Source organism: Galeopterus variegatus, unplaced genomic scaffold (genome assembly GCF_000696425.1).
Source record: "Galeopterus variegatus unplaced genomic scaffold, G_variegatus-3.0.2 Scaffold1832, whole genome shotgun sequence".
Classification (NCBI taxonomy): Eukaryota; Metazoa; Chordata; class Mammalia; order Dermoptera; family Cynocephalidae; genus Galeopterus; species Galeopterus variegatus.
Window position 1 is genome coordinate 221,869 of NW_007727943.1, and position 26,078 is coordinate 247,946.

Sequence of the window (26,078 nt, forward strand, 5' to 3'; positions counted from 1 at the left end):
GCTCCTGTTTATATAGGGGACAGGCCATCAGCTGAGGAGGGAGCCTACAGCCAGCGCACAATTCTGCTTTTTGGTCATGGCATTGACGTCGGCCAGCATTTGGGCTTTAGTGGCAGCATACACAGAGCCACTGCAGGCCCACACTATGGTGGGTTTGTTTCCTGGATTATCTTCAATTCTGATACTTAGGGTGATGCTTTGAGCTATGGAGAGGCCTGGCTGAATGTAGGGCTTTGCCTGCTGATGGAGTCACCCAGACAGAGGGCCAAAAGGAAAGTGCAGGTTACAGGCTCCTCCAAAATTGCTGAACTGTGGAGCAACCCTGACCTTACTGGGGCAGTAAGGTACAGGAGCACGACAGGAGGAGAAGGCTGGCTGGGATCTCGGGGGGCCCTGGCACCCTCACATGACAGCCCTGTGGTCTCTTTTCCCTGGGGGTACCCGAGGTACTCACAGACTGAGGACTCACAGGGTGCGCCCAGGGCACCCGGCTCCCAGTCACCTGGGCGGAGCAGAGCAGGGCATCTTTCCACAGGCAGAAGTCGGGATCACCTCTGGCCTGTGAAACTTTCCACAGGAGGCCTGTAACCAACAGTGCTCCCAGGAGAGGCTGATGGTCTCCTGAGTTTTTAAACCTTGGCAGAGTGTCCTTTGGGTGTGAGGACAGCTAGGTCTCTAATCAACGTAAAGGCTGCTTGAACCTGAAAATCCACAGGCTAAGAGTGACTAGTGCGTAGCGTTCAGAACACAGTGCTCCTGAGCAACGCGGCTTCTGAGGAGCAGCCCAGGGGCCTCTCTTCCAGAGCCGCAGGGTGGAGGAGCTTTGGAGCAGCTGCTTTTCTTTTTTTTAGTGCTTTGTGTGTCAGGTGAGGAAGAGTAGTGTTTCCTGTGGATGAAGCAAAGCTACTTAAATCCAGGTGCTTGAAGCTACAGGAAATCGCTTCCATCGTAGATCACAGGCCGGTCAACTGTCAAGCGATAAAATACTTTTTTGGAGACAAACCTGAGGAAACAGAAATGGAAAGGGAGAGTGTTACCCTGACATCTGGAAACCCAAGGGGTGGCAATGCTCCTGGGTCCTCTGCAATTACTGCAATGACCCTGGCTGGGTGTGGGTGCAGAAGCCCTACGGGGAGACCTCTTCTCAGAGGACTGGGTACCTCACATAGTGAGCTCTTCCAAGCCCCCTTGCCCCCATTTTCTCTGTCTAGCAGACTTCTCTCCCCTGCAAAGGGTCAGGGGGTCTCAGGACAGAAATCACATGGACTTTCCTGGGGACTGGGTGCAGAAACGCTCTTTCAGTCTCAGGTTGGGGAACTCCCCAGCCCCTCACCAGGCTGCTGTGAAGTGGCTGGCAGTTGGGACTGCACAGGGGAGCAGATGGAGCAGAAACGGGACGATGCACATGGCAGAGGCCAGCACAGATCTCATTCCGACTCAGCATATGAATCAGTTTTGCCATCATGGTTTGGGAATCTCAAGTAGGCCCCTGAGATGACCTCAACGTGCCAAGGCTAGAGCTTGTCACAGCAGTACGGGCTCTCCTGGGCCTCTCCATCAAGCCACAGTGAGGTTCGGTGAGGCAGTAACGATGTGCACTCTAACTGCACAGAGGAGGAAACTGGGGCTCAACTAAGGCCCGCAGCAGGAAGAGCAGAGCTTGCACCTGGTTGTCCCCAATCCATTCTCCTAACCACTCCCCATCCTGCCACCCAGGAGGGGCTGAGGTTCATGCCCACTCTTCCTGGTGGCGTGCTCTTGGGACATGCCGGGCCCGTGCCATGAAGCCCTGCTAACTGCAGGCCTGTGTCATTTTCCCAAGGGGAGGGGCAAGGTGGGCAGCTCATCCTCCACCCTCTCCTGTGATGCCCTTGGCCACAAGCCCTGGGAGTTTAAGGCCTGGAGGTGATGAGGGGGTGGCACAGCTTTTCTCTAGAGCGTCCTGTCAAATTATTCTGCTAAAAGCTGAGTGCCCATGTTGGGGGATGTAGCCACTAGCCCACGGCCCTGCTGAGAGGATGTGGCTGGGCACAAGTCAGGCAGGTCTCTTTCAAGGGGCTTATGCTGAAGCCAGAAGACACAGAAATGGACAGATGACCAACAGCCTTAACTGCCCTTGACTCATGCGCATGGTGGAGGCTTGGTCACTGTTGGCCCTCTCTCCCACCCCCTTCCCCGGCCCTGCCCCCCACACTATGCCCTCCTGCCGCGCTGGCTGATCCAAGAGTGCTTCCCAGAGCAGCACGGGCTGCTCCTAGCACATGCCCAGGGGCTCTGTCTCGCAGTCTTAGGCCTGTTTATGTCAAGCTTTACCCTCTCTGCTTTCGTTCCCCTCTTTTTCATTCATCCATTCATGTCGTCCTTCCACTGTATTTCCTGAGCTGCTTCTTTGGGCTGGGCAGGGGCAACTGACATCAGACAGAGGCAGAGAGCACACCAGGTAAGAGTCCAGACTCTGAAGCTGGGCCGCTGTTTCAAATCTGGCTCCACCACCAGCTGTGCGGCCTGGGAGTGTGAATCCTCTACCCTCTGGTCCTCAGACCCACAGCAGTGACATGGAGAGAACTCAGCGGCACGTGATGAGGCTCCGCAAGTGTTATCTTGTGCTATATAATCTACGACAAACACTGCAACACCATAGAAGGGGGGTCTAAAGTCAAAGAACTATTAACTCATGACTGCCATTGCTATAATCGCGTTTTAGTGTCCCCTCTGTTCTGAAGAACAGTGGCAGAGAGGCATGGGGGATGGGTAGAACTCATCTGATGTGGCAAATGAGGTGGCCCTACCTTGAGAAGGTGTTGTCGAAGATGAGCATATAGATGCCTGGTGTGCGGACCTTGAGCTGGCCCTGGATGCTCTCTTTGTGGGAATTGCACCGGGTCATGGGAATGAGGACCTGGGAGGAAAAGCAGAAAAGAAAAGGTGTCACAGAGGTGAGAGGGCCCCATGGATCCTCTGCGCAGACAATTTATTTTTGGGGAGGAGACTGAGGCCCAGGGAGGCTGGGAGCTCTGTTGGAAGTCCCAGCTTCAGACAGAAGTGCCGTCCAAACACCCTGAGTTTGTTGATAACTCGTGGTAGGGGGAGGCTGTGGGTATGAATTTCACCCAGAGTCGTGAACTGGTCAATACCCTTATGGTCCCTTGACCAGAGCCAATGACAGAACACTCTACCACATGGCTTCAGGAAGCTGGGGTTTATTCTAGGCCAAATCCACTGTCCAACTGTCCCCTGTTGGTCCTAGTGTTGGGCTTGGGTCTCCAAGGACAGGCCAAGTACTCCTTCTGGATGACAATCTTTCAGCACTTGATGAAGCTGCTGGGCTTACTCTCACCCAGGCTGAACACATGGCTCCACACGGGACTCTCACCTGACTCTACCATAGGTCCCCTCTCCTGGCTGTGCCCTGGCTGGTCCACGTGCCCCAGGACCCTTTCATCTTTACAAGTCTGAGCCTCAGTCTCCTGTTTACTCTCTGCCTTTTCTAAGAATGAAGAATTAGTCCCAGGAGACATGTATTTTCTCAGGCCATTTCCCAAGAGCTTTGTTGCCAGAGGCCAAACCTGAGCAAATGGTATGTGCCAAATAATGTCAGGGCTGGGGATCTTTGGATAGCCAATCTCTTCTCCATGAGGGCAGGGTTTTCAACCTGCTGACTAGCTAAGACACAGGCCTCATTCTAAAACTAGTGATATGATAGGAATAAGACAGAGCCAACCAAAATTTTAATGAAGTTTTTTCTTTTTTTTTTTTTTTTTTCCCCAGAAGTGACAAGCATGCAGAGGGTCTTGTCTCATAAAGTGTCCCTAAGCTTTCCATTTAGGACTGACTAAACATAAATGGTTGTATAGACCAGAGGCTCTACAGACCATGGTAACATTTTAGCAACTCTGAGTTATCAGTGTGGTAAATTGCCCCAGAAATGACCTCTTTTATTCTTTACAAAATTAAACGTTGCTCCTTTTTCAGAAATATGATTTTGTTAAACTCAGTTTTTATTTTTTCCTAGGAAACATTTTTTAACCAGTACAAAATAACTGAATCCAAAATAGTTATAAAGATGTGATTACTTTTTTAACTGAGACTTGAATACAGCTACATATTTCTCAAAACCCTACACGTTGGCCACAAAGTTCTCAAAGTGAAGTAAATTCCCACAAAGTCTCTGCCCTCAAGGAACCTATGGTTTAACGGAGATGACAGACAAGAAAACATTCAATTATGCTGGGGTGAGAGTGTCCTGAATGGAGAGTGGTACAGGGTACCTATGCAAGCCCCTGGGTAGAAGAGGAGGAGGCAGAATGTCAGGGAAGACTTCCTGGAAGAGGCAATGCTGAGCTTAGACAGTTTAGCTAGTTAGAGGGAGGTCTGACTTCCAGGCAGCGGGGGCAACATCTTCAAAGGCATGAGAGAATAGCTAAGATTTACCCTGCCAGGAAACAACCAAAAAAACAGACAAAACTTATCAAGTGACAGTTTTTAAGACCCTGGACATCAGGCAATGAAGGACAGCGATCCCTGAGAGACAGGAACAAGGTGAGCCCAACAACAGCCCTAGCTTACTTTTAGAGGAAAAGGGAACAAAAGACAGATGGGACAAATAGAAAACAAATAACCTGATGATTGACTCAACCTAACCTTATTAACAATCACACTAAGTGTAAATAGTCTAGACATAACAATTAAAAGGCAGAGATTATCAGATTGGACAAAAGCAACCCCCACCCTGTCATGCCTATAAGAAATGCATTTAAATATAAAGACATAAATAAGTTAAGAGTGAAAGGATATAAAAAGATATATGTAAAATGCTAGCATACTAGCCAAAAGAAAGCTGGATTGATTGTATTAATACCAAACAAAATAGATTTTATATCGAAGAATATTACCAGGGGTAATTTCATAATGATAAAGATGTCAATTCATCAAGATGACATAATAATCTTAAACATTTATGCCCCTAATGACAGAGCTTCAAAACACATGAAGCAAAAGTGGTAGAACTGCAAAAAAAAAAAAGACAAATTCAAATTATAGTTGGAAATTCCAATACCCCTCTCTCAATAATTGATGGAATAAGTGGACAGGAACTCAATGAGGAAACAGAGGACGTGAACAACACTATCAACTAACTAACCTAATTGACATTTATAGAATACTCTACCAAACAGCAGCAGAACACACATTCTTTTCAAGTGTACTGGAACATTCTAGGGCCATTAAAAAAAAAAAAAACTCTCAAATTTAAAAGGATTCAAGTTTAAATTAAAAATCAATACCAGATCTCTGGAAAATCCCCAAATGCTTGAAAACTAAATAATGAACTTAAACACATGGGTTGGTCAAAGAGAAATCAAAAGGAAAATGACAAAGGCCTGGGAGAGAGAGGGCACAGTGTGTTTCTGACACAGCAGTGCATTTGCACTGGCTGGAGGGTGCTGGTGCTGAGGGAGAGGGACAGGCCCAGGCCAAGCTTGGAGGGGACAGAGATGCACGCAGAACCTGTACCCAGGACCTGCTGCTACGTGTACCCCCGTGGCAGCCTCTTTTGCACATGTTACCTCGTTTAGTTCCATTAATGCTCTATAATATTTTCATTCCACCAGGGACTAAGAGTCCTGGGAGGCTGAGGGGTTGGGTGTGTTTCTGTGGGTCATTACCTAAAAGTTCGGAGCCTGACCTAAGTCACTCCAGTCAGCGTGTATAGGAAGTAGCTGCTGGGAGGAAGGCTTACTGTGTATCCAGACTCCACCCCACACACCTTCACACATGCTAACTTGATTACACAGCAACATCAAGAGCTCATTACACAGGTCTCCTGAAGAGAACGTGCTTAAAATAGAGTACTGTGTGTTCTTTAATATAGTACTCTTCACTTTAAAACTTTTTGTCCTATAGACTTTTTGTTCATTCCAGCTGCTGTCTTTCCCCATGGTCAAAGTGTAAAATTTACTCCTTGTTATTTTAAATAAATAAATAAATCAAAAAGTCTAGCAGAGACTAACAAGGCTGTGATGTCAAAGCTCAGGCAGCCAAGGTGATGGGAAGATGACTGGGGTCTCTGTGCTGTAGACCGTAGACAGACAGGTCTCTGCTGGATTAACTCTGGGGCATCTGCCACCTGCTTCTAGCACCCAGGTTGCTGCACCCTGATTTGTGTGATGTGTCTGCAAAGCAGTCCAAGTTGGTTTTACTGATCTCTTCATAGGCTCTGGTGGGTGGGGCCCCGGTTCCAAGCAAGGGTTCTATGCTAAGTGAAAGAAGCCAGTCACAAAAGTCCATATATTGTACAATTCCATTCACATGAAATGTCCGAAATCAGCAAATCCATAAAGTAGGTCAGTGGTTGCTGGGGTAGTGGTTGGGAAGTGACTGCTAATGGGCACAGGTTTCTGTCTGCGATGATGGAAATAATATAAAGTTAGATAGTGGCAATGTTTACACAACTCAGTGCATCTACTAAAATCCACTGAATTGTACATTTTAAGTGGGTGACGTACATGGCACATGAATTATATCTCGATAAAGCTGGTTTTTTTTTTTATTTTTTAAAGTGGAAATAATATAAAGTTAGATAGTGGCAATGTTTACACAACTCACTGCATCTACTAAAATCCACTGAATTGTACATTTTAAGTGGGTGACGTACATGGCACATGAATTATATCTCGATAAAGCTGTTTTTTTTTTTTATTTTTTAAAGTCAAGGGTCCTTGCTCTCAATCCTGTTCCTCTTCTGACTTCCTCTGAGGTGCCAGCAGGCTGCTGAGCTTCTCTAGCTAAAGATGGGTCCTCTGCCCAGGGAGAGGGCAGGGTCTGGGTCCTGCTCTCTGATTTGTGCCCAGGCTTCATAGCAGTGGTCTACACACAAACAGCCTTGAGTCCCTGGTTTACTGTTTCTTTCATCAAGTGCCTCCCCAGATTCATCATCTCCAAGCTCAGTGAGGCCATGACCTTAATAGAGGAACAGCTCTGGAGAGAAGGTTACACAGGCTGGGGAGTCTGACAGGTGCCACCAGAGATGGGGCTGGCCTTCTGCTGTGTGGCTCTGTCTGCTTGGATGCTTCTCCTCTGACCCACGTCCCCCTCACCTTGCCTCACAACTGCTGCTCCTGGTTTCTTCCCGTGTAGCCTTCACTATCAGCCGGGGGTTTCCTTCCCTGACCACCATCTCCCAGGCTGGGTTTCCTTCCCTGACCACCGTCTCCCAGGCTGGGTGAAGCACCCTTCCCACGTGCAGCCAGTACCCACCCACCCCATCACAACACTCCCCACCTGGAGTCACAGGTGCCTATTTACCAGGGCCTCTCTCCAATTACACTGTGAATGCTCTTGTTTCTCTTCAAATTGTATAAATCTTTTGCCTTTTACCAATTACACTGTGAGCTCCTCCAGGGTGGATCCCATGTTGTCCCTTCATCTCTATCCCCAGCAGGCCCTACAGAGCCTAGTATACAGCGAAAGTTCAATAAATGGTGATCAACAGACTGCCAGTGCACAGTACGGCTCCTTGTGTCTGCATCTCCATGACCACAACTTCCGAGTGCTGCAACTTGCACTGCGCCTGTCGTTTCCTACAAGACTCAGGCTGGTTGGGGAGCAGGTGTGCAGTCCTTGGGACAGGTGCTGAGGACATGCACCTGGAAATGGGCTGCCCAGGTCTGTTAGGGGACTTCGGGCAGAGATAACACCACCCCATTGCTGGCTGGTGCTGGTAGGCCTGACAAGGCAGATGAGCACATGAGCACCCTCTGGTGTCCACTATGGGGAAAGACAGTGGCAGTCATAATCCCTGGAAGGCCACCTGGAAGTCAGTGGTGAGGAAGGCTCCACCAAGTCCCCAAGTTCCTGATTCCTGGTAGAACCACACAGGTCTCCCAGGGTCATGATGACTTGGTGGGCAAGTGACTGAGCAAGGGGACGGGTTCCTGCCCATCATGTGTGGACAGGTGGAACAGCCAAAGCCTGGACAGTTGACTTTGTCACTCCCCTGCCTCCCTGCCACAGACCTCCACCAGTGTCTAATCAGGGCAGGCCTGGGAAAGGTAAGGTGGGCAGCGAAGGTGCTGTGGTCACTCTCGGCAGCGCCACTGTTCGTTAGTGCCGAGCTATCAGCACACTGGCCAAACTGCTGCCTGACTGACCGTGGCCTGGTTAGGTCACTCTGCATCTCTGTTTCCTCAGTTGGAATTTGGGACTAAGACCTGCTTCACAGAGGCACAGTCAGCAGTGCTGAGTCTAAATCCCCTCTCGGAGGGGTCACGTGAGGAGCCTGGGCCACAAGCGCCAGCACCTCCAGGTGGAGGCTCACAATCACACAGGCAGGAAGGGCTCCAAAGCCAGGGATGTAGCGCTGGCCACAAGCTCCAAAGGAAAAGAGGGCAGAGACCCCAATCAACAAGGCCAACACAAGGGGGTGGGGCGTTACATTTAAGAGTGAGTGTGAAGAGGGTGGAAGTGACAACGCACTTGCTTACAAGGAGCAGAGGCCAGCAGGGCAGGATGGCAGAGGGCAAACCCACGTGGGTCTCTACTCCTCTGTGCGGATGCTAGAGCCGGGGCAGTGAGCCGTCATGTGCCCTGCTGGGCCTTGCCCGGCTCTCCTTCCCTGAGCCTTCCTCATCCCTTCAGGGCACCTTGTAGGCCAAACGCCTGAGGGACTAACAGATGTTACTGCAAAGATGTCACAGAACTCTTCTTTCACATGACTTCAAACTGCTCTTCTCTATCTTGACCCTTGCCATTCTTGTAAAAACAGAGATTTTTGTAAGCATGTTAACAACGTACGATCCACTTTCAGCTCCAGTCCAGTATGTCTGACTGCCGTCACCATTCCTCCCACTCACAGATACAAACCGAGCTTGTGTTTCCACCCGAACCACCCCTCCCTCCATTTCCCCTCTATATCCTCCCCTGCAGAGGCCAGCAGGAATTCAGACCATAGGTGTGGGGTCTCCCCCTTCCTCACCCCTACTCAATCAGTCCCCTGTGGAGTCCTGCCAACCTCTGTCCTTGTGCTCTGGATTCCACCCCATCCTTTCTGCTCTTGATCTAGACCAAGGTTCTCAACACTGGCTGAGATTCCCCTCTATATCCTCCCCTGCAGAGGCCAGCAGGAATTCAGACCATAGGTGCGGGGTCTCCCCCTTCCTCACCCCTACTCAATCAGTCCCCTGTGGAGTCCTGCCAACCTCTGTCCTTGTGCTATGGATTCCACCCCATCCTTTCTGCTCTTGATCTAGACCAAGGTTCTCAACACTGGCTGAGATGATGCCTGGATCCCTCCCCTGGAGATTCTGATTTAGTGGTCTGGGGTGTGGCCCCAGGAGTGGGGTTTTTAGAAGCTCTCCAGGCATTTCTAGTATGCCTCCAAGGTTAAGAACTATAGTCCAGGCACTGTCAACATTCCATGCCTTCAATGTTTTAGGAGTTTATGAACTGGTATCTGCCACCAAGGTGTTAAGCTCGACTACCCAAGTGACACTAGGGTTGTCTAGACTGATGTCTTTGCAGGTGAGATGCTGAACACCCTAAGCCAATGACCATATGACCACAGGCAGAGGTCACCACCTTCCAGGGTGACCCATCCCTGTTTGCACAGCTCTTTTAGAAAATGATCCTTAAACTGAGTGGCATGTCTGTAATGCTCTAAGTTTCACCTACCAATGTATTCCAAGATCAGACTGAACTTGTGTGACACAGGAGTGACCTTCAGACATTTGAAGACAGCTCTCCTGAACCTCTGGGTCTTTCCTTCCCCAAGATGGACAAGTCTTAGGTGCTTTGATTGCTCTGCATGACCTGGCCCAGAACATTCCAGAAAAAGCCTGCCCAGCAGAAGGCAAGATGGCCACTGCTCTGCCCTGGGAAAGGTTTGTCTGAGCATCCTGATGTGTGTGTAAGGGTCCCACAGGCAGGAGACCGGCCTTACCTTACACTGATCCAGTGGTGTGTCTTCTGCTCCTCGGAAGACCACGCTGAAGGAGATGCTCTTGGGGTCAGAGGAGAAGACCCAGCTGATGGTGAGGCCTGCCTCAGCCACTGTGATGGGGATCAGGCTGTAGGTACTGGACCGCACAAACAGCTCCCTGTTGCCCTCCCCAAAGTTGGCAATCTCTTCCACTGTTAGGGGTAATTTGATCCTAAAATAAAAATGCAGAAAGGGACCTAATCAACTGGGCAAAGTGTTTGCGTCTACTGGCCAGGTCATCTGTGGCTCAGAGGGGCCTGGAGACCTAGGAGGCTCTTGGGAGGACAAGCCCTGGGAAACCTGGACAAACAGGCCTAATTATGAGATGCACAGCTCACTCCAGCATGCTTCCTGAGCACTTACTACACACCTGGCACAGCGCTAGGCACTGAGGACACAGCAGTAGAAAATGCAGATGACACCCTTGCCTGTGTGGAGCTGCTCCGTGGCCCGCATGGCAGGAAGGGAGTGTCGAAGCCTCAGCGTCTGTTGCTCTCCTGAAGCTGGCCTGCTGCTCAGCTCTCCTCTTTCCGCCCTTTCTTCTTCCGAGGCCCTGCCTCCCCCTTTCATCTTATTAGCAACACACCTCCTGCCCTTTCCATAGTCTCTTTCCTCAGTTCAATCTGGGGCCCATTACAAGATTCCCCATGGGCACCCTGAACTTTTCTGAAATGCAAATATCCCAGATTGTTTATAATGCGAGGGTGACAGGAGTGGTGTGAGGGTTTTGGGGAGAGAAGCTTCCTAAACTATGTTCCTCATTCTAATTCTCAACTAGGTGAATAAAAGCCTCTTCCAGAAGTTTACAGGGGTTATGGACAGCAAGTTTCTCTGGACTCAGGGTGTGATGTGAAGAACGGGAGGTTAGAGGCCAAGGGACCTGACTCTCTCCTCACCTGCTGCAGGGCTTATTACCCTCTTGTAAGCCTCAGTTTCCTCATCTGCAAAAGAGGGACAACCATACCTGCCTCCTGACTGGAGTGAGGATTTCATTAGGAGATGAGCTGGTGGTAAGTGGGAAATATGATGCTCCTGCTAGAGGCACCTTCCATGCTGAGTGGCAGCCCCTCTTGTGCCGTACAACTCCAGAGGCAACAAGGTCAGCTCAGGAGCATGGCAACAGGTAGGGCAGAGCTACAACTCAGGAGAGGCGTGGCCTTGCACGAGTCACTGACTCTCTCTGAGCCTCATTTCCTCAACTGTGAAATGAGGGCCTGGCCCATAGTGGCTCAATGACTTCGTGCACTATCACAACAGCTAGTGAGGAAGGCATGACTGGTCTCATTCTACAAAAGAGAAAACTAAGATTCAAAGATTAAGAAACTCAATCCAGGTTCACACAGGTCTGATCCAAAACCATTACCTCTTTACTATACCAAACTTCCTTTGGTACTGTCTCCTTTAACACAGGGGAGGAAGCTAAAGCTCAGACAGGTTAGGAAACTTGCCCAAGACGGCACAGCAAGTAAGTGGTGGTGCTGAGAGTTCTATCTGCCTCCAAAGCTGTGAAGATAGATGGAAATACTCCCCAAAGCTATGCCAATAAGAAAAGTAATCAATGATTAAAAAACCAGATTGCTCTAAAGAATAGCTCTTATACAAGTTACTCACCTCTGTGAGAATTGAATTCAATACAATATTTCTCCATGCGTTAATTTAAGCTTTATTTCTAATCAAAAGCCCTTGCTCAGTATTTACAATTTCCAAGAATCTGAGAGCAGGTAGTGATCCATTTTGGAAAAGAGGTCTTTCTCATAATGTGGAAATTATGTAAAAAGTCACTTACTCTGACAGAATGCCCCATTGATGCTGGGTCATTTTATAATTTTATGTTTCAGAACATTCCCCTGGCACCTAGTCATTTGGATTGTACCTTAAGTCTCTTTTACCCTTCTAGACATCATCTATTCAGTGAGAAGGATAATACTCAGTTTCTCCAAAGGTGATGCTAATAAAAACAAATCAAGGTTTACCATCTATGCTCGAATGTAATCTTAAGTAAAAGAAACCTTTTGTGTATAAGGCATGTCACAAATGTAAATTCTATTGAGTAACTCCAGAAATTCTAGTTTACGTGAGCCAAAGGGTACCAACGAATTCTCCATGTTCTGAGACAATCCCAGTCTTTAACAAGTTTTCAGATTCTCTTGCCAAACCTTAGTTTGCTGTCAATACTTATGAAAGAGCAGGAAAAAAAATGAATTTCAAGGTACCGTCAAGGTACTGCCATTCTGCTTGCAGTTCATTCACGTGTCCAGCTGACCTACACATCTCATACTACCTTTAAGGACTGCCTTGGATTCTGTGTGTTCTAATTATTTCTTGATCTTGAGATTTTTTATCATCCCTTTACTTGAAGGTAAGTTTTTAAAAAGTTTCATTATGAACAATTTCAAATATGTCCCTGCTCTTCTCCACTAAGTGCAACAAAAAACCTGGAAATAATTCAGCAGACAATCATAGTATAATTCATGTGTAGGAAAAGAAAGGCAGGCTGGCTAGGGACCCCAGGACTCGAGAAAAATCATGAAAGCTTGGCATTTCTGAGCCCACACTTACATATAATGAAAAACCGCTTGCCATACTAAGAACCAGGAATATCACAACTTGAATAAGGAAAGGCAGTCAAAAGGAACCAACATTAACATCAATCAGATGCTGCAATTATCTGAAAAGGCTTTTAAAACTGCCATCATAAAAATGCTTCAATAATAATTTCAAGTATTCTTAAAACAACAAAAATTAAAAAAAAAAATCACATTAAAAACCAGAAGATACAATAAAAAGAACCAAATGGAAATTTTAGAACTAAAAAATACAACAACCAAAATTAAAAAACCCACTGGATGAACTAAATAGCAGAATGGATATGACAGTTAAACTCGAAGAGAGAAAAATAGAAATTACTCAATCCAAAAACACAGAGAAAAGAGACTAGGGAGAAAAGAAGAACAGAGAGCCTCAGGGACCTGGCAAGACAATAACAAAAGATTTAACATTTGTATCGGAGTCCCAAATGGACAGGATAAAGAGAGTATATCTGAAAAGTACTGAAAGAAGTGATGGCTAAAAAACTTCTCAAATTTGGTGAAACACAACATATAATCCTAAAGATTCAAGAACTGAGCATATCCCAAATAGGAAAAAACCAAAGAAATTCACACCAAGACCCATCATAATGAAATTTCTAAAAACAAAAGACAATGAAAAAAATCTTAAATGTAGATAGAGAGAAATGATGCATTATCCACAGGGGAACACCAATTCAAATGACAGGATTTCTCCTCTAAAACCATGGAAGCCACAAGGAAGTGGCACCACATTTTCCGAGTGCCAAAAGAAATAGTAACTGCAAATTCCATATCTGGCAAAGTATCCATCAGATATTTTGTCAAATCCAGCAGTAGATGAAGAGAATTATATACCACAGCTAGGTGGGATTAATCCCAGGTATGCAAGGCTGGTTCAACATTTGAAAATCAATGTAATCCACTTAATCAACAGGCTAAGGAAGAAAAGGCTTATGCCATAGAAATTAATGCAGAAAAGAATTTGATAAAATCTAACTCCCATTCATCACTACCCAAGTTCTCTTTTACTGTTTCTAATTGTCACTCCAGTGAATAGCATGCAAGGAACATTCTGGTAGCTTTATCTTTGCACATCCAATCATTATTCCCTTAGAATAAATTTCCAGATATAGGCTTACTGAGTCAATGGGATTACAGGATATATGAACTTTTGGTACATCCTGCAGCCAAGTCACTCTCCAGAAAGGGTGAACCAGACACTTCATACTCCTCTGCCATTGACAGCCTGTCAATGGACTAGCTATTTAGTTCTTCTCATGTGGTCTGCCCTATAATTCACTACAACGCTTGTCCAAGTGTGGTCCATGGATTACCTGAGAACTGGTTGAATACATTATTCTCTCACAAACACTTCATACTCCTCTGCCATTGACAGCCTGTCAATGGACTAGCTATTTAGTTCTTCTCATGTGGTCTGCCCTATAATTCACTACAATGCTTGTCCAAGTGTGGTCCATGGATTACCTGAGAACTGGTTGAATACATTATTCTCTCACAATCTCATCTAATCCTTCAGGAAATTCTCTTCTCTTCAAAATCGATCCAGAATCTGACCTTGTCTCTGCCCTCTCTCTGCCACTGTCTGGTCCAAGGAACCAGGATTCCTACCGTCCCTCCTAACTGGTCTCCCCACTTCTGCCCTTGCTCCTCCACAGTCTGTTCTCCAGATGGCAACCACAGTGATCCTTTTTCAGATGTAAATTAGATTAAGCCATTCTTCTGCTCCAAACCCCATTTTGGGGGTCCCATTTCCCTCAGATTAAAGGCAAAAGTCTTTATAATGGCTAACAAGGCCCTATGTGACATGGACCCTGTGTCCTCTCTAACTCCATCTCCCTCGATCCCTCTGCTTCAGCCACACTGGCCCTTTTCTTGTTCCTTGCACGTGCCAGACACCATCCTGTCTCAGGGCCCTTGCACTGACTGTTGCCTTACATATCTGCCTGGAAACTCCTTCACCTTCTTCAAGTCTTATTTTCTCAGTGCCACTCTATTTAAGACTACTAATTCCCCTCTCCTCTAATCCTACTATTTGTTTACTTTTTTCCCATAGCACCACCTTGTAACGTACTGTATAATATTTACTTACTTATGTTTATTGTTTATTGCTTGCACTGACTGTTGCCTTACATATCTGCCTGGAAACTCCTTCACCTTCTTCAAGTCTTATTTTCTCAGTGCCACTCTATTTAAGACTACAAATTCCCCTCTCCTCTAATCCTACTATTTGTTTACTATTTTCCCCATAGCACCACCTTGTAACGTACTGTATAATATTTACTTACTTATGTTTATTGTTTATTGTCTGTCAACTCCTGTTGGAATATAAACTCCACCAGGGCAGAAGTCTTTGTCTGTTTTGTTCACTGATGTGCTCTAAGCACCTAGAACAATATCTGGCAGAAAGTAGATAATGAATAAATATCTATGAATGAATGACTGGATCTATTCAACAATTATTATGTAGCCATTGGACATAACACTGGAGAAATTGATAATATGAAAAAATACTCATGCTATAGCAAGTTTAAAAAGACTGCAAAATAAGATTTAGGATATTTTATTATGTCAAAAAATTATATGTGTGTATGTGTATAAAAAAGACTGGAAGGCTATGCACCAAAACGGTTGGCTTATGTCTATCTTCCTCATTTTCTACAAATGTATTGCTTTTACAATAAGAAAATCAAAGAAAGTTATTTTCAAAAAAGAACACAGGGATGGGGGAGGAATGACTCTAAAAGGACACAAGGAACTTTTCAGGGTGATGGAACTGTTCTAAATCTTAATTGCAGTAGTGATTATACTGTATTATTTATCAAAATTCAAACACTGTATCTATAAAAAGTGAATCTTAATATATATAAATTATACCTAAACAAACAAACAAAAAAAGCACAAATGCAGCCCTCATGGGTGTCCATTTAGAGCCTTGGGGGTGCTCCCCAGCCCACACCTGGGGAAGGCCTGCTCAGCAGCCACCACTTACATCAGTTCTCCGGACTTCAGCAGGCAGATCTCAGCATCCTGCCCTACGGGCATGTCTTCCATGTCCTCAGGTGTTACTGAGTTTGATATGTCCCTGAAATGTCACAAATGAGAACTCTGTTTAGCCATCAGCATATAAGGTGCCACATCCTGAGATCCACTGTCTTGGAGTCACGTAGCCGACCTCAGCATGCACGGAGTATCCTTAAATCGCAGATGCCATGACACAGGCCCCAGCAGGCAGGACAGGGAGAAGACAACAGGGATGCGGCAATTTTCCTGATGCCTTCCTGGTGGGTGTAGGGAGGCATGAGCACTAATACAGATCACCCACCCTCCTATCCCATGTCAGCAGAGCTATAGCCATGGGGCCAAGTTACCGGCACCATGACTCCAGCCTTCTTAGTGCCAGTCCATGACTAGAGCAGCCTGCTCTGGCCCATCTCTGGGGCACAAAAACAGGTGTCTGGAGCTAAGGGGGCAGGAAGCGGTGTGGGCCAAGAGGGAGGAGATGGGACAGAAACACAAAGGGTACAGGCCTAAGACACATGGCCTCCTTCCCTCACAATTCACCACAAGCTGTGCAGAGAGTCAGCAATGGGAACTACCACAGTAGTACAGCTGTTCCACAGTTCCCAAAGCGTGCTCCACGGAACATCAGCCAGTGCTGGGGAGGTGAGCACACACTGTCTTCCTCTCTTAGGAAGTCACAGTGTACTGAAATGGTAGGTTAAAGCCTCCAAAAAGCCCTGCAATAAAGACATCTATTAAAGTTTAACTCTAGCGTTCCTACATTTATTTGACCATAGAACATTTTTCACAATTACTGATCCTCAGAACATATGGGCAGAGTGCAGTTCCTCCACTCCACTAATGGGGACACAGGCCCAGGCAGTTCCTCAGAGGCAGAGCTGGAGCCAGAATCAGATACTCTGACTGCAGCTCAGTGCTCTACTGCTGGGCCCCTTGCCCAGTTCAGCCAGTGGCTTACACAATCTCAGGGACCTCAGAGGCCAACCAGCTCCATCCCCCAATTCTGCCAAAGAGGAAACCTAGGTCCAGAGAAGAAAAATGCCTCTGGTTATGAAGGTGTAGAGAAGTCCTCCCACCCAGCAGGGCTTCTTCCCCAAATGTTACGACTTCCTTCTCAATAGCCTTGGAGGGCTCCTCTCACATGTCTTCGGGACAAAGTCAATATGCCCCAAGCTGTGCCCTCACCCATTAATACCAACCCCCCCATACATTTGGCTCTTGCCAGCCTGGTTCCCAGGTATATTCACTCCAGCCTTGCCCTGCCCCCTATCTTATCTACTGCTGAGTGTTTCCTGGGATGTCAGCCTGTGCCTGCATTGGGTTAGGGGCACTGTGCTGGGCACATTAAGTGGGCCTGGCCCTGCCACACAAATGCTCTCCATCTGAGGCATGAACACACACCTGGAGCCTGGCTAGAAGAGCAGCGGCTCACCACATATAGCAGCACATGCAAGGTCAGCTGGTAGCAACAAGCATCCAGACCTGGCTACCTTCATATCCACTCAGGCACCGAATTCAAGGCCCCACCCAGAGTGGAGTCATGACTCATGTTGGAAAACTCACTGTCTGGGCTGCCGGGCCTGGTGGGATGCCCGTGGCCGTGCCTGGGGAAGGGCTCTCAGCTTTTCTGGTGAGAACTAACAGACCCTGAATTCCAGAGCTCAGGTGAGCTTGGCACCTAACATTTGGGACATCAGAAATACAAGGGGCTGGCTGGTTAGCTCAGCTGGAAGAAAGCAATACAAAAGAGAGCACATGGGAACACCCACATTTGTAGAGCTTTTGCCTGAGGAGGTGCCCATCTTCTGCCCGGCAGCGATTCCCCCGGCTGTGCCGTGGCTTACATTTTGTTACCAGGGGCATTGTAAGGGGGCAGGATGCCCCGTCTCACCACAGGGAGGAGCCCTAACATTAATGGGGCAGAGAAGTATACTCCCACGGGGAGAGGCAGCAAATTGTCTACAGAGTGCATGTTCTGTGTCACTCAGCCAGCAGGACTCTGGGAAGGCCCACCTGCGGCAGCCAGGAACTCTCCACGTGTACACAGAAGGGGGCAAAATTCAGTGAGTCCCGCCCGAGCCTGTCTTGGCTGCCACTAGACTGTGTGGCAGAAACATCTGTGGAACACTTGGTGCACCTGCAGAACAGCACCACACCCAGAATCTGGGGGAAGTGGTGGGCAGCTCCACTCCAGGAACACCTCTCATGCCTCCCCATCACCCAGTGCACCCACATCACAGCCCCAGTCATGCTGGCCTTACCTGCTTTGGGTCTTACCCCCCTTGCCCCCCCCAGTCCATGAGATCCTTGAAAGCAGAGGCTGAGCTTGTCCTGCCATACAGAACCAACCACAGCAGCTCAGTCTCTACCATTTGCAAGGATCAGAGACTACAGGTACTCGCTAAGAAATGTGCAAGGGGGTATACATTATTACATAGTGTGCAAATTTAGGAGAAAAAGGCAGAGGGAGTGCTGAGCAAAGTCAAGGAAAGAATCAGGGACAAATTCCTGGAGGAGGAAGACCCTTAGGCATGTGTGAGTGGCAGACGCTGGGCTGGCAGATCCATAGTGAGGTCCCAGTCACCTCTAACAGGATTTGTCACACACAGACAAAACCAACTTACAAAGTCTCTCTGTGCTGGAGGACAGGCATTGTGGAGACCGGGGCCTCTGTTCTCCAACATTTGGCCACACTGCACAGTTGCATGGCAAGCCCATTCACCCCAGATGCAGTGGCCACTCTTCCTGTCATACAGCTCATTTCCCGGGCCTTGGGCCTGTCTGCTGCTGAGTGCTGCAGGGCTGCCCCATGTGGGCACCGGTGCTCGTGCCTCTGCTGCTGATGGGTGGAGGTGGGGGCTGGCATTTAGAGTACCCCCAGGGCTGCCTAGATAATCAGAAATCCACCAGTGCCCGTGTGCCTGGCTGGGGCTGCTTGCACACAGTCCAAGTCAGCCCATGACAAGAGGGAGAGCCCATCTTCAGAAACACTCTGCACTTCCAGGGGCTAAGTGCCACAAGCCCTGGGCAGCAGGGTCCCTCTAGCCAGATGTCACTGTGAGCACAGAGGGCAGGAGAGGCAGTATGGACCACGGGAGGGGTCACTCCATTGAGGTCCCATCTTCAGCTCTGTGACTGTGTGACCCTAGTGAGCCCTTTCCTCCTCTGAGTCCTTGGTTTTCACTTTTCTAAATGGGAAGAGATGGAACCAGATGGACTCTAGGTTCTGCTAGTTTGAAAAGGCTGTGGGTTTTGAAGGACGCTGACAGAGCCCACTGGCTGGGAAAGAGGTGGGCTCCTTGTGGTCAGCAGCTCCCTGCCCCTGGCCCCCTCTGCTTGTCTTGGGGAAGGTGTAGCAAGAACGTCCTGCAGCACCTGCTGCCACCAAGGGCCGGCTTCCTTTTCTTTCTTTTTTTTTTCCTTTTCCTTGTTGTGGCTTCCTTCTCTCGTTAGCCCCAGCCCTGACTGTAACCTCCTACCTGCCCAACACCTCCTTTTGTTGTTCTTCCAACCACTGGCTTCGAGACCCCTGCCCCCACCCTAGGACAGACAGAGTCATGGAATGTCAGTGCAAGAAGCGGCCCATGAAGCCATTTAGTCCAGCCACCTACAGGACAGCAGGGACGCAGAGGTCCAGGGCAGAGCAGATGGGCCCAGAGTCACTCAGGCCTGCCTTGCTACATGTGCTTTCAGCTCTGTCCAAGTCATAAGTACCATAAATGAGACAAAAATATGAGGTAGGAGGAGAGAAACTCTGAGAACTGTAGTTGGTTCTCCCCATTACCCTGCATTTGGGATAAAAGGTGTCCTAACCTATCATTCCCTCCCTCCCTCAACCTCCCTCCTCCTGACCAGAGAGATGAAAGACGACACTAATTACCTGCAAGTAGATGATTTACAGAGTAAGGTTCCAGACACCCGCTGGCCCTGGCTAAGGCCCTGCACCCTGGATGGGTAGGTGATGCAGTCTTGAAGGTAATAAAGAGGCAGAGAATTTTCTTTTCAGTGGATTTTCAAACTGTGGGTCATGACTCATTTAGTGTGTTATGAATCAAGTTAGTAGGTTATGACGTTAAAAGAAATAGAATAGGAGCCATGTAAAATGTACTTCTTACTGCGGGATGCAGTAGAAAATGCTCAAGAAACTGTCAAGAAGACATCAAAGATTAAAAAATATTCAAAAAGATATCAAGGGATAAAAAAAGTTTGAGTGAATGACGGGACGGGCCACAAAAGCAAGACCACTAGAGGGCACCCTATCTCCTACTATAGCCATTTCCTTTCCTTGCACTGAGAGTTCTCTCTGAAAAGATGCCAGATGAACTCGCCGCTCACAAGCGACATCCTCTTCCACTCGCTCCAGCAGTGGGAGCCTACTGCTAGCCACGGTGGCCTCATATAGCCGATGGCATGTCACCCTTTCCTGCTGAGTTCCCATCCCTGAACCTGTGGTCAGTCGGGCTAAACCTCTCTTGAGCTTGCACACAGTCCATCTACCTGTTAGTCCATCTGGGAGTGGTCATCTCAGTGTTCCTGGGCACTCTGCTGCCCACACAGTCTATGCTCAATAAATGTCTACATTATGTGCCTCAGGGTAAGGTTTTCTCCTGTCCCCAGTGCTTCTAAAGGAGGACACAGTAAGGCTCCACTTCAGAACCAAGCAAGCATAAAGTGGCGAGCATGAGCAAGGCAGAGGCTGAGGAAGTCCCCTCAGTGCCGTCCTGGAGCCCACATCTCTCTGGGTGAGGGCTCCTTCCACCTTGGTCTCTACAGCTGCAATCTACAGTATTCCCCTCCTACACACCAAAATACCTTAGCTTGTCTTTCATTTAATTACTGTGCAACTTCAGTCTTGCAGACCGCCTGAGGAGCAGACACTCTGCTTGTTTAGGCTGTCTAGCTGAGGAAGGAACAGATGCCCAGGAAGTCCCTCCAGCCTGAGATGTCCTGCTGACAGCCTTCCTCAGAGGGCTTGTCTACCCACTGTCTCTCTTGGTCCAGCAAGTGAGAAGTGCTGCTCTGCCTGGCTACATGGGCTCCTGCAGTCCTTCTGGTCAGCCTCCTTCTGTGAACAGGACAGGCCTTCAGTTAAAACTACACTCTTCAATACAGCAGCCACTACCATGTGGTTATTTAAACTGAAATGCATTAGACGCATTAAAAATTTAGCTCCTTGGTTGCAGCAGCCACACTTTCAACTCTCAATGTAGTTACTAAAGATCCACAGAAAAGCAGCCTAACCAGATACCAGCACGAGTTGGCAACCTGGGTGCTACTCGTGGGGGTGGCATGCAGGTTTGCATGCAGGCTGATGGCCACTGTGATGGACAGCGCAGGTGCTGAGCATGTCAGTCATGCCGGTAGGCTCTATTGATCAGTGCAGGTTTGAAAGGCTAGGCTCAACCACACCATGTATCACGTTCACTCTGGGATCTGGGGGCATCTTTTAATTTTGCTATTAAATTTACTTTATTTTTGTTAGTAAATTGCTAGTAGTTTTCCTTTTAGTCACTGGCTTCCTTTCTGTCTAAAAGCCAAGTGAAGAAGAGCACTTCCGGTATTTTGACTTCTGATAACTTGGTGAGTATAGTCAGACCACAACACCCAAACCCACCTGCCCATCCTCACGACCAACATCCGGGCACTGCTGAGCAAGCCACACCCACCTTACTTGCTGATGTCTGGTTAGGCCACTTTTCTGTGGAACTTTTAGTCATTAACTCATCCTCCACTGCCTTTGTCCTCTGCCAATGCTTTGCAGTTAGATTCTTTTCCCAACAGCAGTAAATGCCTCATCCCTGGATGCTGGAACTGACATCCTAACAGCTCTGGCTGGAGAATGCCTGGTCTCTGGGAAAGGTGGGCAGGTCTGCGTAGTCTGACTTCCAAGATAAATCTGCAGCAGGGGTGTCTGCCACTTCCCTTTTATTCTTCCCCCAATTCTACTTAGAAAATGTTTAAGTGTTCCAGGGGAAATCCAAGACATATATGATTTGGGTACTCACCTTTAAGAAGTCTAGAGTTTTGTTTCAAAGAAATTAACTACCTTGAAACAATTAACACTACAAATTGGCAGATAATAAAAAGCATTTTGTAAAGTGGTTAAAATAAATTGTTGGCCCCCAAACTGAGTGGCCTGGTTCCGTGAATTTAGTTGCAAGTCTTCTGTACCGGTGGAACTTTCCATTAGAGAATGTGATGGCTAATGTGTCATGCTTTCTCAAATACTCATATCCCCTCACTGACATGTGCACTCAGGCAGGAGGGCACCAGGTATAGGCCTCTGTTTTGCCATGGAGTACAAGCGATTGCTGAGAGAGAAGAGCATGGGCAAGCATGTCTGACAAGGCTCAGGCCATTCCAATACAGCCACAGGAACTTGCCCTGAATGGCATGGTTGTCCTGTCCCTGGGAAAAACTCACCTCTCAAAGCTTAAAGATTCCAAAATGTCAGGCAGCTTACTCTGAAGGGCTGTCCTGCCCCCAGTGGTCTCGGAAGGATGGGTGTTTTGGCTCATCCCTGCTTCAGTATTTGGTTCAGCCTGTTCATTTGTCCACTACTCCCTGCATCCATCTATCAGTACGTATAGCCTATGTGGCCTCACGGCTCCTGCCCTTAAGGAACACCTTGCTCATTTCTACCAGTTTGGTAGAAAACAGTTTGAATGAGTTCATTCAAAAAAGGCCTAAAAAACCACTAGAGGTCTTCAGATCTTTTACCACAGTCCTCTGGGACAGCTCCACATGCAGAGCAGGGCAGGGAGCACTGGCTTTATAGTCAGACAGAGACTCTGGGGGATTGCTGGGGACATGCATGTTTTTGGGCAAGTGAGCTCATCTCTCCAAACTTTTGTTTACTCATCTGTAAGTGACTAAGATTAGACGGTTGTATTTGGGAAAAACCCAGCACAGGACCTGACTTGTAGGAAAACTGAGTGTTAGTCTCCAGATCCTTGGGCTGCTCCTGGTCTTGCTCCCAAAGCCTGACACCTGCCCTTAGGAAGAGCTGTATGAGAGTTTGCCCAGCAGGTGGAGTGCAGAGCACCAGCCTTAGGGGGCAGCAGGCTGACTAGGGGCAAAGAGTTAGAGAAGGAAGGCCTGGTGCCTTGGCAGGAGGGTAACTGCTTCTGGGAAAGCAGAAATGGAGTTCACATCTCCATTTAGTGCTATCTCCATGAGGATGTACTGGGGAATGTGATCCAGGAAGATATTCCTCCAATTCCTGCCTTCCAGCATTATTTCCCAGGAGGGTCACCAATGTTGGATCATGGAGACTAACAACTAGAACTATACTGAGATGAAGGTGTTCAACATCTGGGGAACTCCAGGAGTGGAGAGGGCAGCCCCAGTAAACCAGATGATTACATCCAAGATAAACAGGGTGGGTGGCACTGCCTGCTGAGGGGTCTGAGTGATGTGGGTTTAGGAGGCAGGGCTGCATCAGGCCCCCTGGCAGTCCCATCACCTAGAAGCCATCCAGTCCACTGGTCTAGTAATGACAGAGACCTGAGTTTGTATCTTCAAATTGCCAGTTACTAGGCATGGGGGCTATTATTTTGGCTATGGTCCTCACTGTTCTCATCTATAAAATGGGGATAATTCCTACCTGCATGGCCATTATGAGGATCAATGGCTATCACGTTCATTGGAGCTACATGTATACACAGAACTCAGCCCACAGCATGGACTTTGCATTGGCCCAGACCCAAACTGTTCCAGGGAGATGTATGACTAGCAAATAAAAAAAATTTATGGTACAAATGCCACTATCTTCTGTGGACTGCCAGACCCAAACCTACTTATTGCTCTCTTTTAGTTTACAAGTAAAAACCCTTTCAGCTCCTGGACAGAATGAAGGGGATGTGGGGTATCAGAGTCACTGCTTCACATATGCATGTAACTCCAGATTACATGCATGCAGGCTGATCATGTGGATTCTGATATGCAAGATGAGGGTAGGGGTGGGTCTCTTATAGATGAGGCTTACTGAAGGCTCTTAATAAATATTCAGTAGAAACACAGACCACATCACAGAGAAATAGGCAGACCTTGCTTCCTGAGCAAGCTCATTTCTGAAACTGACAGAACATCTCTGCTGGTGAGTCATTTGTCTTCTTTATATTTAAAAGACAGGGAGGATTAACCCCAGGCATTGCTAGGGTTCTCAGATTCCTGCCCGCAGCGTGGCAAGGTATAAAATGCCCATGCTAGAGAGCCCAACTGCCCTTGGTTCAATTTCCATCCATTTGCTGCCTTGAGGTTTAAGTTACAGAAACGCGAAAACTACTGAACATGGTCTGGGCAGGCAATAAATGCTTGTAGGCTGATGGTATTGCTAGTAACAGCATAATCAGACCTACCCAGGGAGATAGGGAGAGTTTAATCACTGTCTATATTAATAATAATCTCTTTCTGTTTTCCTTTTGCTTCTTCTGCATTCTGTAAGACAAGGTGTCATCTTAGATTATTATTTATTTTCATTATAAATCAATAATCCACTGTAGAGACTTTGGAAACTGTAGAAAAATATAAAGGAAGGGAGGAAATAAGTCACTCATAATTCTACCAGCCAGAGGCCAACTGCTGATAAAATTTGGTCATTTTTCTGTTTTTAAAAATATAGTCAAAATCATATAGTTTATCACAGATTCTTAAACAAGACTTATAGAATTCACATAGCAGGGGGGCTCGAGGAGTTCATGAACACCCACAATCGCAGGTGTGTGTGTCTATATTATTTCTGAAGAAAGATCTACAGCTTTTATGAGATTCTCATAGGGATTATGATCAAACCTGTTAAGAATCATGATCAACTTTACATCTTTTTTGCCATCTATTCATTACAATAGTAATAGCTAATACTTATGTTGCATATTTACTTTATGTTTACACTGTTCTGAGCAATTTAAATGTGTTATATTTTCCAAAATCATTAAGTGCTTCCTAAACATTTCAGTCATATTCTATTTTATGCCTGAATTATAATTTGCTTCATCATCTATTATCAGATTTATACATTATTTCCAAAGTCACATATATTACTTTTTAAAATTTTCAGATATCAACATAGGATTATAATTATAGAACATAAAAAAAGAATGTTATTAACCTTTTCTAGAAGGCAAAGTAATTTTTAATATTCTATCTGTACAGAATGGTCCAGTACCAATCTGTTTTAAAGTTTACTAATTATTACAAATGAACTTGCACAGGTCCTTTGAGGAAATGTGTGATACCAGTGTAAAGATCCAGCAAAAGCTGGAATAAGGGGATGAAACAGAAAAAGGCAAGAGTAAGTCAAGCAATAGTGGAGAATTGGACATTATTCTGAAAAAAAGGAAAGCCACCTGTTTCATATTCTAAATTATGAAAAAAAAGTTTTTGTCCCCATGTAAAGTAATAACATGTACACATTGTCATCTGACCTACTTAATCTAGTGCCCCAGAAAGCTTGTGAGGCAGGATGCCTTCTTGCAGACCTATCACCCTTAGAAATCTAACATTTTGTGGTCTATGGACTATTTGTTAAGTAGTCTTACTCCAAAGGAAGAGTCTTCCTTGCTAAAGAGAAAGGGAGCTTTGGCCCCAGGAAAGACTGAGGCAGGCAGCAGCATTGGGGCTGACGCTGCTTCCAGTCGGGACTCAAAGTCAGGGAGAGAAATGTCTCCGAGAGGATCAGAGAGGAGAGATGACCTCACCTTTCATATGCCCTGTCTGGCAGGTCAATATCTTGACTTTGCTCAACCTTGCAGATAGTCTGCCCAAACACCTGCTCTTCTTAAAACATGTTCTCGAGGTGCTGGCAGGATATGGCCACTGGGATGAGCCACCGCATGCTGAGTAGCTGCAGGTCAGTGGCAAGACTGGCCTGGCACTCACAGGCCAATGTTGCTGCAGCTGCCCGTGGTACCACGCCACAGGCTATGTTACCCCATATCCTGTCTGTAGTCTTTGGCAGGGTCACAGGACAGAGAGACGTGTCAGAAGGAAGTGACAGCCTTGAAGGGCCAGAGCCCTGGGCAAGAAAGGCAGCCGTGTGGTCTTTGCTACAAGTCTCACTGCAGTAGCCCACCTGTGTGACACCCCATTTCAACCGGGTCTTCCATTTGTTCAAGGAGACTCCTAAGCCCTAAAATGCTTATCGCAGCAACTAAGGCAACGTCCCCTTCTGGGAAAATCTATTAAGAGACTCCTGAAGATCAAGAAATCTTCAGAAAATGAGGCTCTGATGGTGGAATGTCATAAACTGTGACAGATGATAAAGGGGAGAGTTTGGGTTGAGAAGTGAGGAGAACTGCCCAGTTATCAGCCATGAAGCCGGCCCAGCCGAAGTGCTGGGCAACTGTGGGTTTTTCTATACCTTGTTTCCCCATCAGTCACCTTTTTTTTTTTTCCTTTTTGTCTTTTTTACTGACCAGTAACGGGATCGCAACCCTTGGTGTCGCGCCCGTACCGGGGACCGGCAACGGGATCGCAACCTTCGGTGTTGCGCC

The 26,078-nt window shown here is 47.2% G+C and overlaps 1 protein-coding gene across 1 annotated transcript in view; it reads right to left on the reverse strand.

The window, feature by feature from the left end:
- Positions 1–324: 324 nt before the first annotated feature.
- Positions 325–26,078, reverse strand: part of FYCO1 (FYVE and coiled-coil domain containing 1) — a 75,719-nt gene continuing 49,965 nt past the window's right edge. The window contains exons 14-17 of the mRNA XM_008579213.1: positions 15,554–15,646; positions 9,935–10,145; positions 2,790–2,899; positions 325–1,003 (exon numbers count right to left, since the gene is read on the reverse strand). Of these exons, the coding sequence (XP_008577435.1) occupies positions 928–1,003; positions 2,790–2,899; positions 9,935–10,145; positions 15,554–15,646 (490 nt within the window). The 3' untranslated portion in view covers positions 325–927. The remainder of the gene's footprint in view (positions 1,004–2,789; positions 2,900–9,934; positions 10,146–15,553; positions 15,647–26,078) is intronic.